The sequence below is a fragment of the Bombina bombina genome, chromosome 6, assembly GCF_027579735.1.
Source record: "Bombina bombina isolate aBomBom1 chromosome 6, aBomBom1.pri, whole genome shotgun sequence".
In the NCBI taxonomy this organism is placed as follows: Eukaryota; Metazoa; Chordata; class Amphibia; order Anura; family Bombinatoridae; genus Bombina; species Bombina bombina.
The window spans coordinates 71,840,440-71,859,284 of NC_069504.1; the positions used below are offsets into that span (position 1 = coordinate 71,840,440).

The 18,845-nt window shown below is 39.2% G+C and overlaps 1 protein-coding gene across 19 annotated transcripts in view; it reads left to right on the forward strand.

Annotated features, from left to right (window-relative positions):
* CELF2 (CUGBP Elav-like family member 2) overlaps nt 1-18,845 on the forward strand; it is a 639,346-nt gene that overhangs the window by 593,346 nt on the left and 27,155 nt on the right. For 10 of the 19 annotated variants that reach the window (XM_053716441.1, XM_053716446.1, XM_053716445.1 and 7 more), the window contains one exon: nt 11,710-11,838. In XM_053716441.1, coding sequence (XP_053572416.1) covers nt 11,710-11,838 — 129 coding nt within the window. The remainder of the gene's footprint in view (nt 1-11,709; nt 11,839-18,845) is intronic. The other 9 variants (XM_053716442.1, XM_053716449.1, XM_053716447.1 and 6 more) reach the window with 1 other exon arrangement.

Here is an 18,845-nt window from a genome sequence, read left to right on the forward strand (position 1 = left end):
TTTCGTCGGTTGATAATATAAAAAATAAGGGACACATTTAGTGGTGTGATTGAAGAGATAGATAGACAGACAGATAGACAGATAGATAGACAGATGGATAGATAATCAGGTAGATAATCAGGTCTGATGTTAGATAGATAGATAGATAGATAGATAGATAGATAGATAGATAGATAGATAGATAGATGATAGATAGATAGATAGACAGACAGACAGACGACAGCGAGATAGATATATAGATAGATAGATAATCAGGTCTGATGTTAGACAGACAGAGATAGATAGATAGATAGATAGGCAGACAGCGAGATAGATAGATAGATAGATAGATTATTATAAGCCTTACAAAAGGAATACATATTTTGTAAATATAATCATAAAATAAATCCAGTTAATAATTGATATTGTTTAAGTTTTCCCTAGTTAACTATATGCCTATAGTAGATTTACAAATATATTCTGGTCACATTTACCTCCTAATCAATATGTAACTAAGCCATGGTAAAAAAAATGCTGGTTTGTTCCCTTTTTCACACTCTCTCTCTCCCAAGCAAAAAAAAAAAAAAAATTCTAAAAGGAATAAATTAAAATTAGGAGGTGTGGTTTTTCACAAAATAATGAGATCCCACAGGACAGGAAACGCTTGGCACTTGTAATGCCCCAGGGTTATGATTATCTAATAATGATGATTTTTCTGTCATCAGTTAATTATTCAATGTGTATTCAGAACATGCAATTGGTTTAAAACTTAATGTACCAGCGCTCTGCATACAGCAAATTTTCACAGCTATTTGATTGTCTATCCCAGCATCTGGAAAAACTACTGCCTACATTACATATGGTGAGACTGTTATTGTTTTGTTAAATACTGCAGAAAATCACAGATTTCTCTAGAGAAAAAAAATCCCCCTTGAGCAAATTCACTTTCATAGAGAAATTAAAGGGACGTTATAGCCAATTTTGTTTTCTTTATCTCATCTAAAATAGGGCATTTAAAGTGTATTACATGTTTTCTTTTTTTAATGCATGATACCTTCCCAATGAAACCAATGCTTTTGCCAGCCTTGCAGGGTCATCTCCACCAGTACCAATAAGCATTAGTAGGAAGCATACAGCTAATACTGCTGTACAAGTTTTAGTTTCATTGTATGCAACTTTTACTTCAAATTTGTTTCACGTTGGCCTGGATTCAGTAAACTTGTTCGTGAAAATATATTGCTGAAAAAACTTGCCTCAACATTCCCTTTGGAATATGCTCCATGGAAATACATGAATCTGCTTTCATCTCTCAACCATTAACTTCCTGTGGCATAGAACTACTTCCTCTGTCAAGGATACCGGGATCACAAAAATTTTGTAAATAAAATGAAAAAACAGTCCACTCTAACGTAACACAGATATGAACATATTAACATCTACAGATCCCATATTGCAAATGTTTTTCTAAAGTTATTTTCTTGCATATATTGTTTTTCCACATTTCTAGTAGTTGATGTTTGTTGCTTGATATATTGGCCTATATAACACAACTATAGTTAATGGCAGGAATGCCCACTGGCAATTGGATATAAAAAAATAGGGTGAAATGACCCTCAATACTTTTTGAACATGATCTGGCTTGAACAACAAGATTACTGGCAGTAATGAGCGTCTATAAATCAAGCTTGTTGAAATGCTGCTTTTTTATGTGAGTGAAAGAATACAATGTCCATTTCAAAATAATCACGTAAGAAAAACTACAAATCGCCCAGATTTACAACTAAAACCTGAAAGGAGTGAACACAAAATATCGAAGTGCTATTTTATATATATATATATATATATATATATATATATATATATATATATATAAAATAAAATAGCGCTTCAAGATTTTATATATATGTGTGTTATATAAAGAGTTTATATCTATCTGTATAAAGATTTTATATATATATATATATATATATATATATATATATATATATATATATATGTTATATAACCATACACATAAATAAATATATATATACTATCAGGGGCGTATTAAGGCATAGGCCAACAAGGCCGGTGCCTAGGGCAGCAAATTATTAAGGGGCAGCAGAATCTTGAGTCCCTAGGGCCACTCTACTGAACTCAGGGCCGGGTGGCTAAATCAACCAATTACTAATGACTTAAATGGCTGGCCTGGCTATTGCTATCCTATGGGATTGTATGTGGGTGCGCATGACGTGGTGAAAGTGGAGGCGGAGCTCACTTGCGCAGCCTGGAGAGGAATGCAGTATTCTTCCTGGCTCCACCGCGTGATTGAGACTCACACAGACTACACAGTGCAGTGTGCACTACAACGTGACCACTGTGAAACAGCACATGCCTTTCTCCCTTCAATACATCTTCATTAGGCATCAAAATACTTAAACTGATTAGTCACTAAATACTTGCACATTTACTGTTTGTCTATCTATCATACATGCAAAGAATAAGTATTTATTGCTGAATCTATACAACTATGTGACTTAAAACGCAACTGAAAATATGTTGTATGCATTTAATACATTCAGAAACAATACAAGTATATACTTTATTATGATTGTATCATGTGACTTTATCCCCTAGGATACAATTCCTAAACCTATCATAACTACTGTTGTATTTTTTAAGTACTTTTAAAGGCCAGTTTGTATATTCATTACATATTTATCCAAGCAGATATTTTGCTTAAATAACTGTCAATCACCAAAGAAGATGTTTAAGGTTAAACAACTACCTACTGACAAACTATCATACAGTGAAGGATATTTTTTCTGATATAAACACTTTAATCATCTGACTTGCAAAATAATGTCTTAATATATATATACTAGTACTAAAGCCTGTGTACACGGGCCATTTTTTGCAGTACAGCGGTCCCACCCCTTGCACTCTCCCCCCTCTCTTTTGCTCTCTCTTCCCCCCTCTCTTTTGCTCTCTCTCTCCCCTCTTTTGCTCTCTCTCTCTCTCCCCTCTTTGGCTCTCTCCCTCCTTTCTTTTGCTCTCTCTCCCCCCTCTTTTGTTCTCTCCCCCCTCTTTGGCTCTCTACCCCCCCCTCTTTGGCTCTCCTCCCCCCCTCTTTGGCTCCCCCCCCTCTTTGGCTCTCTCCCCCCCTCTTTGGCTCTCTCCCCTCTTTTGCTCTCTCTCCTCTTTGGCTCTCTCTCTCCCCCCTCTTTGGCTCTCCCCCCCCTTTGGCTCTCTCCCCCCCCTTTGGCTCCCCCCCCCCTTTGGCTCTCCCCCCCTTTGGCTCTCCTCCCCTCTTTGGCTCTCCCCCCACTCTTTGGCTCCCCCCCCCCTCTTTGGCTCTCCCCCCTCTTTGGCTCTGCCCCCCCTCTTTGGCTCTCTCTCCCCCCTCTTTGTCTCTCTCCCCTCTTTTGCTCTCCTCTTTGGCTCTCTTTCCTCTTTGGCTCTCTCTCTCCCCCCTCTTTGGCTCTCCCCCCCTTTAGCTCTCTCCCCCCCTTTGGCTCTCTCCCCCCCTCTTTGGCTCTCTCCCCCCCTCTTTGGCTCTCTCTCCCCCCCTCTTTGGCTCTCCCCCCCTCTTTGGCTCTCTATCCCCCCTCTTTGGCTCTCTCTCCCCCATCTTTGGCTCTTTTTCCTCTTTGGCTCTCTCTCTCCCCCCTCTTTGGCTCTCCCTCCCCCTTCTCTTTGACTCTCCCCCCCTTCTCTTTGGCTTTCCCCCCCTTCTCTTTGGCTCTCCCCCGCCCTTCTCTTTGGCTCTCCCCCGCCCTTCTCTTTGGCTTTCCCCCCCCTTCTCTTTGGCTCCCCCCCCTTCTCTTTGGCTCTCCCCCCCCCCATTCTCTTTGGCTCTCCCCCCCCTTCTCTTTGGCTCTCCCCCCCCTTCTCTTTGGCTCTCCCCCCCCTTCTCTTTGGCTCCCCCCCTTCTCTTTGGCTCCCCCCCCTTCTCCTTGGCTCTCCCCCCCTTCTCTTTGGCTCTCCCCCCCTTCTCTTTGGCTCTCCCCCCCCCCTTCTCTTTCGCTCTCCCCCCCCTTCTCTTTGGCTCTCCCCCCCCTTCTCTTTGGCTCTCCCCCCTTCTCTTTGGCTCTCCCCCCCCCTTCTCTTTGGCTCTCCCCCCCTTCTCTTTGGCTCTCCCCCCCTTCTCTTTGGCTCCCCCCCTTCTCTTTGGCTCTCCCCCCCCTTCTCTTTGGCTCTCCCCCCCTTCTCTTTGGCTCTCCCCCCCCTTCTCTTTGGCTCTCCCCCCCTTCTCTTTGGCCCCCCCCCTTCTCTTTGGCTCTCCCCCCCTTCTCTTTGGCTCTCCCCCCTTCTCTTTGGCTCTCCCCCCCCTTCTCTTTGGCTCTCCCCCCCCTTCTCTTTGGCTCTCCCCCCCCTTCTCTTTGGCTCTCCCCCCCTTCTCTTTGCCCCCCCCCCTTCTCTTTGGCTCTCCCCCCTTCTCTTTGGCTCTCCCCCCCCTTCTCTTTGGCTCTCCCCCCCCTTCTCTTTGGCTCTCCCCCCCCTTCTCTTTGGCTCTCCCCCCCTTCTCTTTGGCTCTCCCCCCCCTTCTCTTTGGCTCTCCCCCCCTTCTATTTGGCTCTCCCCCCCTTCTCTTTGGCTCTCCCCCCCCTTCTCTTTGGCTCTCCCCCCCTTCTCTTTGGCTCTCCCCCCCTTCTCTTTGGCTCTCCCCCCCTTCTCTTTGGCTCTCCCCTCTTCTCTTTGCCCCCCCTTCTCTTTGGCTCTCCCCCCCTTCTCTTTGGCTCTCCCCCCCTTCTCTTTGGCTCTCCCCCCTTCTCTTTGGCTCTCCCCCCCCTTCTCTTTGGCTCTCCCCCCCTTCTCTTTGGCTCTCCCCCCCCTTCTCTTTGGCTCTCCTCCCCTTCTCTTTGGCTCTCCCCCCCTTCTCTTTGGCTCTCCCCCCCCTTGGCTCTCTCCCCCCCCCCTCTCCTGCTTCCTCTCTGGCTCTGTCTTCACATCGCGGCGACACCCGCCCAGCCACGCCCCAATCGCAATGCTCCCGGCGGCCACAAACAGCTGTGAGGTCTGGGGAGCGCGTGGCCGCTTCTCACGCAGCAGACCTCACAGCTGTTGAGTAGCTTACCTCGCGCTCCCCAGACCTCACAGCTGTTTGTGTACCTCGCGCTCCCTATCTCAAGGCCAAGTGTTTGTCTCTACTGCGCATGACGGCTTCAGACAAACACTTGGCCTTTTATAATATAGGATATATATATATATATATATATATATATATATAAATAAATATATATATATATATATATATATATATATGTGTGTGTGTGTGTGTGTGTGTGTGTGTGTGTGACCAGAGTGAATGCAAGCCCTGGTGAACATCTACTTAAAAAGGCATTATTTTTTTTATTTTTTACACCCTGCCCCAAAAATATTATGTCTAAAAAAAGGCCTTAAACCTGGGGTGGGGGCAGCAGAATTTTGAGTGCCTAGGGCAGCACTAAACCTAAATACGCCCCTGTATACTATATATGTGACTATTATTATTATTCTTTATTTATAAAGTGCCAACAGATTCCGCAGAGCTGCCAATGGGTACAAGGATAACAGTACAATGGAGAAACAATACGATAAGACAAAATTTAACAGACAAAAACAGGGGGAATTGAGGGCCCTATTCCCGTGGGAACTTACAATCTAGATGATAAAAGAAAATGTTCTATTATACTATTTAATGGTTTGCATCACATTGTGCACTGGCATACAAATTACATTTTGAGCTATCTCCCGCTTTTCTTTCTTCACTTTCCATAGATGAAAGACCTCTCTTCTCTATAGCCGTTAGTGTTGATATTTGTCTGTTTTTTTCCTTGGCTTGAGACATATTAGCAAACAAAACAAAAGCATTTTTGGAAAACAGCCGAAGGTGTCGATCAGTAGTGTACATAACCTTGTGCATTATTGATATACTGTTTGTGTTCTATGTTTCCTCACATATATTACTCTTTAGAAATGGAACATGGAAGGTTCCTTATATGTAAGAGAAATGTGAAATACTGTTTAACATCTCAACTAGTTGCAGCCTTGTTTTACAGTTGGTTGGTTGAAATCATTTAAAATGAGAGCCTATCTTTGAGGGACACAGTTTGCTTACAAATTGCCCAGGTCAGTAATACAATAGGTGCTAGAAAGTCTACAAGAAACGATATGCGAGAAATAGAAGTACATTGAAAAGTTTTTGTTTTTAAATTACATGTTCTGTCTGACTAATAAATGTTTAAGTTCAACTTTAAAATTGATATATCCCATATATTCCTCTAGTGGCATCTCCAGAGACATCATACAGTTTATTGATGCACCTCTTAAACCCACTTTCCTTATGTCCTTTGATGCAGCCAATCAGGGACAGATGTAAATGAGCTTGTGCTCTGAGCTGACCAATCACTATGCAGAATAATATGCAAGCTCAGTAAATTTCATCATGCGTATGTATGATTGAGGCCCTTCAGTCTCTCCTGGGGTAGTGAAACAAGCATATGTCAGATATTTTATAGCAGAAACATAAATCATGTATATTAAAAAGTTGTTTTATTTTCCTTACTTAAAGGGACATGAAACCCACATTTTGTTCCTTCATGATTCAGATAGAGCATGCAATTTTCAACAGCTTTCCAATTAAAGGGACAGTCTACATCTTAGTCATCTTAAAGTCTTACCTTAGATTAAGCTGCAAATATCCTCCTGCACCCTTTCTATATCATGCAGAAGTAAAAGTAAAACAGTTATTTTAAAATGAATAGTGTTTCTGGCTAGTTTGAAATTGCTGCCAAGCTCAGCCCACTGATGACATCACTATCTGGGCTGCATCTAGGCACTCTGCTGAATAGCATTGACAGTCTGTTCAATCCAACTAGTGAGCCTTTTGTGATTGGAAGCCATATGCAGTCCAGATCATGATGTCATTAGTGGCCTGAGCTTGGCAGTCATTTCAAAGTGGCCAGAAACAATATTCATTTTAAAATAACTTTTTTTACCATTTGTGTTGCATGATATAGCAAAGCTGCAGGAGGCTATTTGCAGCTTATTCTAGCTTAATCTAAGGTAAGACTTTAAGATGACCTAGGTGTAGACTGTCCCTTTAAAGGGACACTGAACCCAAATTTTTCCTTTTGTGATTCAGATAGAGCATGACATTTTAAGCAACTTTCTAATTTACTCCTATTATCAAATGTTCTTCATTCTCTTGGTATCTTTATTTGAAATGCAAGAATGTAAGTTTAGATGCCGACCCATTTTTGGTGAACAACCTGGGTGGTTCTTGCTGATTGGTGGATAAATTCATCCACCAATAAAAAGTGCTGTCCAGAGTACTGAACCAAAAAAATAGCTTAGATACCTTCTTTTTCAAATAAAGATAGCAAGAGAATAAAGAAAAATTGATAATAGGAGTAAATTAGAAAGTTGCTTAAAATTGCATGCTCTATGTGAATCACGAAAGAAAAAAATTGGGTTCAGTGTCCCTTTAACTTCTATTATCAAATTATCTTCATTCGCTTGGTATCTTTTGTTAAAAAGCAGGGAAGTCAACTCAGGAGCATGCACTTGTCTGGAGCACTATTTGGCAGCAGTTTTGCAAGAATGTTATTCATTTGCAGGAGCACTAGATGGCAGCACTATTTCCTGCCTATTAGTGCTGCAGACGCCTACCTGGGTATCTCTTCAACAAAGATTTTCATGAGTACAAAGCAAATTTGATAATAGAAGTAAATTGGAAACTTTTTTAAAAATTGTATTGTTTGTCTAAATCATAAAAGAAAAGGTTTGGGTTTCATATTCCTTTAAATATTTTACAGGGTTAATAACTGGTAAATGTCCACTGTTAAACTTACAGAAACATACTGCATGGTGATGACAGTCCTGGTTTATAACTATACCAAATGAATATTTCCTTTGTATACATTAGTGCCCAGCACCTTGATAGTAAATACTTGTACATGTAACTACACGAATACAGCAATTTTGTTTATGAATTTTGAATTCCATTTAGATGTCAGTGATATCACCAATTAAAAAATATTCTAAACATAAATACAAAATAACATTAATAAATGCGGCACATTCGATACAAATCAAACTCTGGCAATATTCATTAGCTTTTTTTTTTCTTTGTTCTTTTTTATGTTCATCTATAAGATAATATTTTCCTCTTGTCTGAAGGAGAAGCCCTTGGGCGAATGCTTGTAACAACATTCGTTCACATTAACCTATTTTTTGTAATAATACCTTTTCTGCTATTTCCTTCCAATTTGTCTTGTTTTCTGCTATCTACTGTTCCTATTTTTCGTGCCCTTCTTCATTTTATCTGACATTTCAAACACATCTCTGTCCTTCACTTCCATTTTTTTATTACATTGGTGCTAATGTCTCAGATCTGTTTTAAAAGACTGCAATTTCACCTTATTGATTTAGGTGATGTTTACAGCAGTAATGGGTAAACAATAGTTACTCTACATGTATCTGAGATTTGTGTCTCAATCCTGAACACAATTTTTTTTTTGCAAAACTGCTGCCATATAGGGCTGCAGACATGTGCACAATCAAGTCCCTGCTTTTTAATAAAAGATTACAAGAGAATAAATAACATTTTTAAAATAGAAGTAAATTAGAAGGTGGTGTTGCAAGAAAGATTGTGTAGATCCCAGTGGGAACTGGTGATGAAAGGTGAAGCTGAAACATAGTAGCAGGTAAGGTTTTTACCATATATCCTATACCATCAATTCAGACGTTTATATACATTTAATTTTTTCACAATCTACATTTTACCATTTAAAAAAAAAATCTATTTTAAATGCTTCATTGTACTTGTGTAATACAATAGTGCACTGGTAGACCTTCAACTATTTGCATCTCAACTTATGTTCCTTAGAAAAGTGCCAAACAGAAAGTGTCTCCAGATCCACTAACTACGCTCTCATCATGCTTTATGGTTGCGGTAGCTCTGGATTGGCTGCAGGCAATGCTTGCAGACAAGTAAGAGCCAGTAAGTTGGTGATACATTTGAGCTAGTATATTGTTGATAACATTTGCATTGCCAACTTGCGTGGCCAATATATGCTTTTGCACAGCTAAGGCTGGAGTTGGATATTATAAACAAAAAATAAAAACCTTCTACCATTGTCATCTGGTGAAAAAGATGAGTAGTGGTCCCTCAACTGCTCTGAGGGAATGTAGTGAGTGATCTCACAAGTGTTCATTTTAATCAGAACCCTTCCATTTCAATACTAAATTGAAAAGAAAAAGATTGTGCAAGTGCAGTTCTATGACCATATTAAGTAAAAGTTGAAACTGATTGTCTCAAGTTATAATTATCAATGTCATGCCTTCCATAGCCCCAAGTGTCTTGATTAGTAAATATGATCTACTACATAAAGATAACTATATTTTTATATTTCATTGAAGTTTCAAGTTGTAAGTAAAGTCCTCATTACTTTAAAACCATAAATCCAAAGCAACTGAGAAGAAAGTCTAGATTTCAAAGCTTCGTAAGCTAAATGGGGCCATATGTCCACTCTCAGCCAACAAATCCTAATGCCTTGGGATGTCATTCCTCAGAAGAGCACCTTTCAGGCTTTTCTGCAGATACTACTGTGTGATAGACCCATATCATCTTACATTCTGCATTGTGTGTATTTGGCTGCCATGTACCCTAGAGAAAAACACTACAAGAGAAAATAAAAATGAATCTTCTTTATTATATATATGCTTGTGGATTGGTAATTGTGAGTGTGTATGTTATTGTTGACATTCCTGGGCTAATAGGACTTGACAAATCTACTGAACTGTCTCTAGGGACATCCGCAGGGTATACCCAACCATGAAGATATGTGAAGTTTTCATAAAGAGGTGGAACACCTGTCTTAAATCTTTTGACCTATTACATATACATTTTAAGAGGTCATAATGTGATTAAGAGAAAATGCATAAATAAATCTAGATATATTACAGTTCTGTATCATTAGTAATTGTTTTCAATATATGTTTGTTCCTGTTAGCTACTATTGATTCTTCTTTGGTCATTTTCCCCAGTTTCATGTATTACATTTATACAGGAAAATAAGCTAACATTTTAAGGATGGCATAAATGATAAATAACATCGATTTAGCTGTCACAATATAATGATGCTCCACATGAAAGAAAAAGAGAAACAAATATTTCATTACTTTTTTATTGCACCGGCAACATTAACAGAGACATTGGTTAAACTGCCATGAATAAATAGTGAGCTTCTAAGCGGCCACATTTTATAGGAAATATGAGCAAGGCCAACTGTGGTTTTATTGAAATGTGCTATGAGGCTAAGCAATTTGTAGTAGGCAAATTTCAATATGGTTATTTACGCTTTAGCTGGTGTCTTGGGAACTGCAGAAGAAATGCAATTTAGAAGTTCTGCGTTTTTCCAATGGGCGTTTGACACAGGGACAAAAAAATAATAAGCATCAAATAAAGGCATGCAGAGATATACCACTGTTGCGGTGTCACAGGGGTCCAGAACTGCAGTGCCCAGGAGGTTTCTTAACTACGCTGACATATGTAAGGTCATTAATAGGGGACAGAACTCTGCATCTGTAGCAGAGTAGAATTAATGTTGTGTTTTATATTTGTGTAGCTCTGATCGAGGTTCTGCAAAACACATTGACTGACAGAAAGGGCATGCAAGGGGTTAATGTTTTTTTCTACATTTTTAAAAATATATATATATATATTTTTATTACTTTTTCTACAAAATATTAGTGAATCATTTCCCCTAATATTGTCAATAGTATGTCAATAGTACCAATAAATTGTATTATATATATATATATATAAAAAATAAATGTATTTCTGAGATCCTAAGTGGAATAAAATGTGCATCAATAAATGTAGTTAGTGCAGTGATTATCTGCAAACAATATCCTTGCTTTTGTATCGAATGATGTGCTGCCTTTTTATAACAAGTTTTATTCAGTAATAAAAGAGAAGTATGTAATCTTAAACACTAAATAATATTAGCTAAAATACTTGGCATATACTGGAGAATTCTATATGTATATTTATATATATTAGCATCTTAATACAGTGCTTGTAAATTTCCATTTGGCTTTATCATGGACAAGTGTTAGTTGAACTGTGTATATGGTCATTTATGTTCTTAAAAGTACAGTCAGAATTATTATTATTTTTTGAAGACAATTGTAAAAGCTATGTTAAATGTCGGCATTCAACATTGCACAAGCAGTTCTGGTGAACTGCTTGTGCAATAACGCCCCCTGCAGTTTCGCGGTCAATCGGCCGCTAGCAGGGGGTGTCAATCAACCCAATCATATAGGATCGGGCGGTTTGATGTCCGCAGCCTCAGAGGCAGCGGACGAGTTAAGGAGCAGCGGTCTTAAGACCGCTGCTTCTTAACTCCTGTTTCCGGCAAGCCTGAAGGCTTGCGCGGAAACGGTGATTAGGCACGATACAACCGATAATAAAATCGTCCCCAATGAATACATTTCTTCAACAATTTGTCTGCAGTAATATTTTTTTTCTTTAATATGTACCTAGGGTTATTGTTCTCTTTTGCTAATGTAGTTTATCATGTTATTAGTCAAAATGCCATAGATTTTCAATAGAGAGTTAATTTGCAGGGCGGGTGCACAACTCACAGAATAACAGCCTGTCCCACCGAAGGGAACAATTACCCTGACTACATGGCTGCAATGCCAATACAATATAAGTTTCCTGGGGAATTAAAGCTCTCATTGTTTAATATCTTTTCCTAGTGACTGGATCAGCTGCTAATTCGTCGGCTGGAGCAATGAATTCCTTGACCTCTCTGGGCACTCTGCAGGGACTGGCAGGAGCCACAGTTGGATTAAATAATATAAATGCACTAGCAGGTACCGTAAACAGTGAGTATTTAGTGCTGTTGTAGACGCATTTTCTCAGTTGACTTGTGGTATTATAAATGTATTTGTGACATGGTGTCATATTTATTGCATTCAAAATAATCTAGCAGCAGCTCAAATTTAAAAAGTTGAGATCAAATTGCTATAGCACATAAGCCCCACTCTCTTCTAGCAGAATTCCCATGTGAACACGATTTATCAAGCTCCGAATGCCTTCAGGTCTTAAGACCGCTGTTCCATAACTGGTCCACCGCCTCTGAGGCTGCTGTCTTCAATCCGCCCAATCCTATACGATCGGGCTGATTGGCACCCCCTGCTAGCGGAATCTGAATGGGGCGGCATTGCACAAGCAGTTCTGTTGAACTGCTTGTGCAATGTTAATGCTGTCGGCATTCAGCGATGTCTGTCGGATATGATACGCTACAGCGTATTATGTCGGACAGACATTGATAAATCGGCCCCGATGTATGGAAACAGGTGATTTTTTATTAATCTTTGCTTTCCAATCCATTAGAAAAGCTGCTGTTTGAATTTTAAAAAAGCTTGAATTTTATATTACAGGAATTTTTATAAAATCAAAGTTGTTCCATACATCCAGGTGTGCAGTATTAAACCGAACAGTCAGTATTTCAGCAGGCTGTCCAGTAAAATACTGGACACTTAAATGTTCCCTGAGTTTCAGCTATATTTTAAAAGCCTCATTACAACACGTACTATTGTATGTGTTACTGGCAGCCCAATGATACATTTGTAGGCGTCTATTGCAATACATGGCAGGAAATAGTGCTGACATCTAGTGTTCTTGCAAATGGATAACATTCTTGCAAAACTGCTGCCATATAGTGCTCTAAACATGTGCACGCTACTTGTTTTTTAAGGAAACTTTTTTTAAATCGCATACTTTATATGAATCATGGAAGAAAAATGTTAAATCTCATATCCCTTTAAAGTGAAGGTCAATTTGGATGAATTAGTACCCAGTTTTTAATAAACCTATTAAAAACAAGGGCACTTTAATTCATCAAAATTGACATTTCACTCTTTTTCTTCAAAAACGTACCTTTTAATCCTGTCAGCCGCTGCAGCTCTTCCTCCGCCCGTCGCAAGTCCTCTTCACGGGTCCAAAATGACAAATCCGGCTTCCTCCAATCACAGCGTTGCATCAGGCCATGATCCCCCGGGGGGAAAGCCGTGATTGGAGGAAGCCGGATTCGTCATTTCTGATGTCAGAAGATGCTTCTGACGGCCGGGAGAATCGCTGGAGCGGCATTCAGGATTAAAAGGTACGTTTTTGAAGAAAAGGAGTGAAATGTCAATTTTGATGAATTTTTGATGAATTAAAGTGCCCTTGTTTTTAATAGGTTTATTAATAACCGTGCACTAATTCATCCAAATTGACCAAAGTAAATGCAAAGAATGGCATCTAATAAATAATGGCTGTTTAAAGGGACACTAAACCCCAAAGTTTCTTTCATGATTCAGATAGAGAATACAATTTTAAATAACATTCCAATTTACTTCTATTATCTAATTTGCTTCATTCTTTAGATATCCTTTGTTGAAGAAATAGCAATGCACATGGATGAGCCAATCACACGAGGCATCTATGTGCATCTACCTATCAGCAGCTACTGAGCATATCTAGATATGCTTTTCAGCAAAAGAATATCAAGAGAATGAAGCAAATTAGATAATAAAAGTAAATAAGAAAGTTGTTTAAAATTGCATGCTCTTTCTAAATCATGAAAGAAATGTTTTGGGTTTTGTGACCCTTTAATGTGTTTGAATATACTTTGTTTTCATTTGGACAATAATATCAATTCATTACATGGGTACAATTAATGATTTCACATATTTTTTATACTTTTATATTTAAAGGGACACTAAAGTCTAAATGAAACTTTCACAATTCAGATAGAGTGTAATTTAAAAAAAATGCTATTTACTCAAGATCTGCACAATCTTTTTATATACGTGTTTCTTGAGATGCCTAATCCTACTGAGTATGTGCTAGAGTTTGCAGTACATACATATGCGCATTCTGTGATTGGGTGATAGCTGTCACATGATACAGGAGGCAGGGAAAATGGAAGTAACTGAATTTTTTTAGATCAATATCTACTGCTCTTTTGAAATTCAGACTAAGGCATGTATTTATCAAGCCGTCAACCGCAAATACGCTGGAATTCCGCAGCATATTTGTGGCGAGCTTGATTCACCTTAGTTATCAAACCCTACAGACCAGCAAAAGTAGAATTTAGTGACGTAACATACGATCCGCCGGACTCAGATCGATGCTTACATCACTACAGATGTTCCGAACGCAAGTTTGGCACAATCTGACTACTTTTGGAAGTTATCAAATTCTTACTAGGTACGTTCTGCACTATTCCGGCCCAGCGTTCCTGGTTTTTAATCCGCCGCCCTGGAGGCGGGGGATGCCATAGGAATCAATGGGAGTCGGAAAGCAGCAAGAGCTTATGTTCGCTGATGCCCGATATCCCATTGATTCCTATCCCCCTAATCTGCCGCCCCCGCCACTGCCGCCACCTACTTTATACTTATTAACCCTTAATATGCCCCCCCCAACACCGCCACCACCTACATTATACTTATTAACCCCTAATCTACCGCCCCGCCACCGCCGCCACCTAAATAATACTTATTAACCCCTTTCCCGCCGCACCCGGACCCCGCCATAACTAAATAAAACTTATTAACCCCTAAAACGCCGCTCCCGGAGCCCACCGCCACCTACATTATACTTATTAACCCCTAATCTTCCACCACCTACACTGCCGCCACTATATTAAATTTATTAACCCCTAAACCTAAGTCTAACCCTAACCCTAACACCCCCTAACTTAAATATAATTTAAATAAATCAAAATAAATTATTCCTATTTAAAACTAAATACTTACCTATAAAATAAACCCTAAGATAGCTACAATATAACTAATAGTTACATTGTAGCTATCTTAGGATTTATTTTTATTTTACAGGCAACTTTGTATTTATTTTAACTAGGTAGAATAGTTACTAAATAGTTATTAACTATTTAATAACTTCCTAGTTAAAATAAATACAAATATATCTGTAACACTACACTATAATTAAATAAATTAACACCTAGATTACGAGTTTTGCGTTAACAGGGGTGCGGTGCTAACGAGCAGTTTTCCCTCACCACTCACCTACAGACAACTCTGGTATTACGGGTTTTTACAAACCTGGCGTTAGCCGCAGTAAAATTTAGCTCCACATCTCACCTCAATACCAGAACTGCTTACGGTAGCGGTGAGCTCGCAAAACGTGCTCGTGCACGATTTCCCCATAGGAATCAATGGGGGAGAGCCGGCTGAAAAAAAACCTAACACCTGCAAAAAAGCAACGTAAAGCTCCTAACGCAGCCCCATTGATTCCTATGGGGAAATACTTTTTAAGTCTACACCTAACACCCTAACATGAACCCCGAGTCTAAACACCCCTAATCTTATACTTATTAACCCCTAATCTGCTGCCCCAACATCGCCAAACCCTACATTATATTTATTAACCCCTAATCTGCCGCCCCCAACGTCGCCGCCACTATATAAATTTTATTAACCCCTAAACCTAATTCTAACCCTAAACCTAACCCCCTAACTTAAATATAATTTAAATATATCTAAATAAATATTCCTATCATTAACTAAATAATTCCTATTCAAAACTAAATACTTACCTATAAAATAAGCCATAAGATAGCTACAATATAACTAATAGTTACATTGTAGCTAGCTTAAGGTTTATTTTTATTTTACAGGCAACTTTGTATTTATTTTAACTAGGTAGAATAGTTATTAAATAGTTATTAACTATTTAATAGCTACCTAGTTAAAATAAATTCTAATTTACCTTTAAAATAAATCCTAGTCTGAGTTACAATTACACCTAACACTACAGTATAATTAAATTAATTACATAAACTAAATACAATTTAAAAAATTATCTAAAGTACAAAAAAAACAAAACACTAAATTACAGAAAATAATAAAATAATTACAAGTTTTTTGAACTAATTACACCTAATCTAATCTCCCTAATAAAATAAAAAAGGACCTTTTGCGGGGTATTGCCCAAAGTAATCAGCTATATTACCTGAAAAAAAAGTACAATACCCCCCTAACATTAAAACTTACCACCCACGCACCCAATCCTACTCTAAAACCCACCCAATCCCCCCTTAAAAAAACCTAAAACTAACCCCTTGAAGATCACCCTACCTTGAGACGTCTTCACCCAACCGGGCCGAAGTCCTCAACAAAGCCAGGCGAAGTGGTCCTCCAGATGGGCAGAAGTCTTCATCCAAGCCGGGCAGAAGAGGTCCTCCAGACGGGCAGACATCCAGTCTTCATCCAGGCGGCATCTTCTATCTTCATCCATCCGGCGTGGAGCTGGTCCATCTTCAAGACATCCGACGTGGAGCATCCTCTTCCAACGACATCCGATGACTAAATGACGGTTCCTTTAAATGACGTCATCCAAGATGGCGTACCTTGAATTTTGATTGGCTGATAGAATTCTATCAGCCAATCGGAATTCAAGGGCTGCCATCTTGGATGACGTCATTTAAAGGAACCGTCATTCAGTCGTCGGATGTCGTTGGAAGAGGATGCTCCGCGTCGAATGTCTTGAAGATGGACCAGCTCCTGGCCATCTGGAGGACCTCTTCTGCCCGGCTTGGATGAAGACTTCTGCCCGTCTGGAGGACCACTTCACCCGGCTTCGTTGAGGACTTTGGCCCGGTTGGGTGAAGACGTCTCAAGGTAGGGTGATCTTCAAGGGGTTAGTGTTAGGTTTTTTTAAGGGGGGATTGGGTGGGTTTTAGAGTAGGGTTGGGTGTGTGGGTGGTGGGTTTTAATGTTGGGGGGTATTGTACTTTTTTTCCAGGTAATAGAGCTGATTACTTTGGGGCAATGCCCCACAAAAAGCCCTTTTAAGGGCTATTCGTAATTTAGTTTAGGGTAAGGCTTTTTATTATCTTGGGGGGCTTTTTTCTTTTATTAGGGGCATTAGATTAGGTGTAATTAGTTTTAAAATCTTGTAATTATTTTATTATTTTCTGTAATTTAGTGGGGGGGTTTTCGTACTTTAGATAATTTTATTTAATTGTTTTTAATTGTATTTAGTTTACTTAATTTATTTAATTATAGTGTAGTGTTAGGTGTAATTGTAACTTAGGTTAGGTTTTAGTTTACAGGTATATTTGTATTTATTTTAACTAGGAAGTTATTAAATAGTTAATAGCTATTTAATAACTATTCTACCTAGTTAAAATAAATACAAACTTGCCAGTAAATAAAAAATAAATCCTAAAATAGCTACAATGTAACTATTAGTTATATTGTAGCTATCTTAGGGTTTATTTTATAGGTAAGTATTTAGTTTTAAATAGGAATAATTTATTTTGATTTATTTAAATTATATTTAAGTTAGGGGGTGTTAGGGTTAGTGTTAGACTTAGGTTTAGGGGTTAATACATTTATATAGTGGTGGCGGTGTAAGGGGGGCAGATTAGGGGTTAATAAATATAATGTAGGTGGCGGCGGTGTAGGGGGGCAGATTAGCGGTTAATAAATATAATGTAGGTGGCGGTGGGCTCCAGGAGCGGCGGTTTAGGGTTAAATACTTTATTTAGCTGCGGCGGGGGCCGGGAGCGGCAGATTAGGGGTTAATAACTTTATGTGGTTGGCGGCGGTATAGGGGGCGGAAGATTAGGGGTTAATATGTATAATGTAGGTGGCGGTGGGCACCGGAAGCGTGATTTAGGGGTTAATACATTTATTAGAGTTGCGGTGGGCTCCGGGAGCAGCGGTTTAGGGGTTATTAACTTTATTTAGGTGCGGCGGGGTCTGGGAGCGGCGGTATAGGGGGTAAACAGTATAGTATAGTGTGGGTGTTTAGTGACAGGGTACCAAGAAAGCTGAAAAAAAGCCGAAGAGCAGCGAAATCGATGACTGTTATTTAACAACAGTCCGCTGCTCATCGCACCGTACTTGGTGCACAGCTTTTTGACAGCTTTTTTGGTAACTTTGGAGAACGTATTCAGGTCCACGGCCGCGATGTTAGGCGATCTTAGGAGAGCGTATTGGTGCCGTCGAATGCAAGAAAGTCGACGACTTGATAAGTAGATGCCTATGTGCTATTGCATGGTGTTTAAAGTGAAGGTAAAGTTTCAACTATCTCTATACACCATCAATTTAGTCACAGTTAAAACATTATAATCGCTAACTTCTTTTCTGCAAACGAATATATATTTATATAATAAAGATGTTTAAAATTACCCTACTGAACCGTTCCTCACTCCTCCCATCAGCCATTTCCTTATTTCATAATGAATGACATATAGAGCGGTCCCACCCGCTCTATACGTATCTCCAAAGCGTGTTCACGAGCACACAAGGAACAACACATGCGCATAGCGTCGTCTACTGATTGCAATGCGCATGTGGTAATCCACTTTTTTTTCTCAAAGCACTTGCAGCAGTCTTCTACAATAATACAAAATGTTTTGCAATGCGCCTGTGCGAAACGGGTGCACGCTTTTCCTACAAGTATAACATAGAGATCCTAAACGCATGCGCAGAGGATACAGGAGGCGGATGACGTAGATCTCTGGCTGCCTAACGGCCAGAATTTCAATTGGATAATGAAAAAACGTGACATGGGAATAAAAAAAAAGAAAAAAATCGGGTTGATTTTATGGATAGCCAAATTTAAGTATAACGATATAAATCTCAGTTTATACTTAATTTTAAAAAAAATGATGAATTAAAGTACCATTCATTTAGGTTAACAAGTAAAACTACATAATGACATACAGTGAACTTTAATTATGCATTTGTTAAAGGGACACTGAACCCAAATGTTTTCTATCGTGTTTCAGATAGAGCAGGCAATTTTAAGCAACTTTCTAATTTACTCCTATTATCAATGTTTCTTCGTTCTCTTGCTATCTTTATTTGAA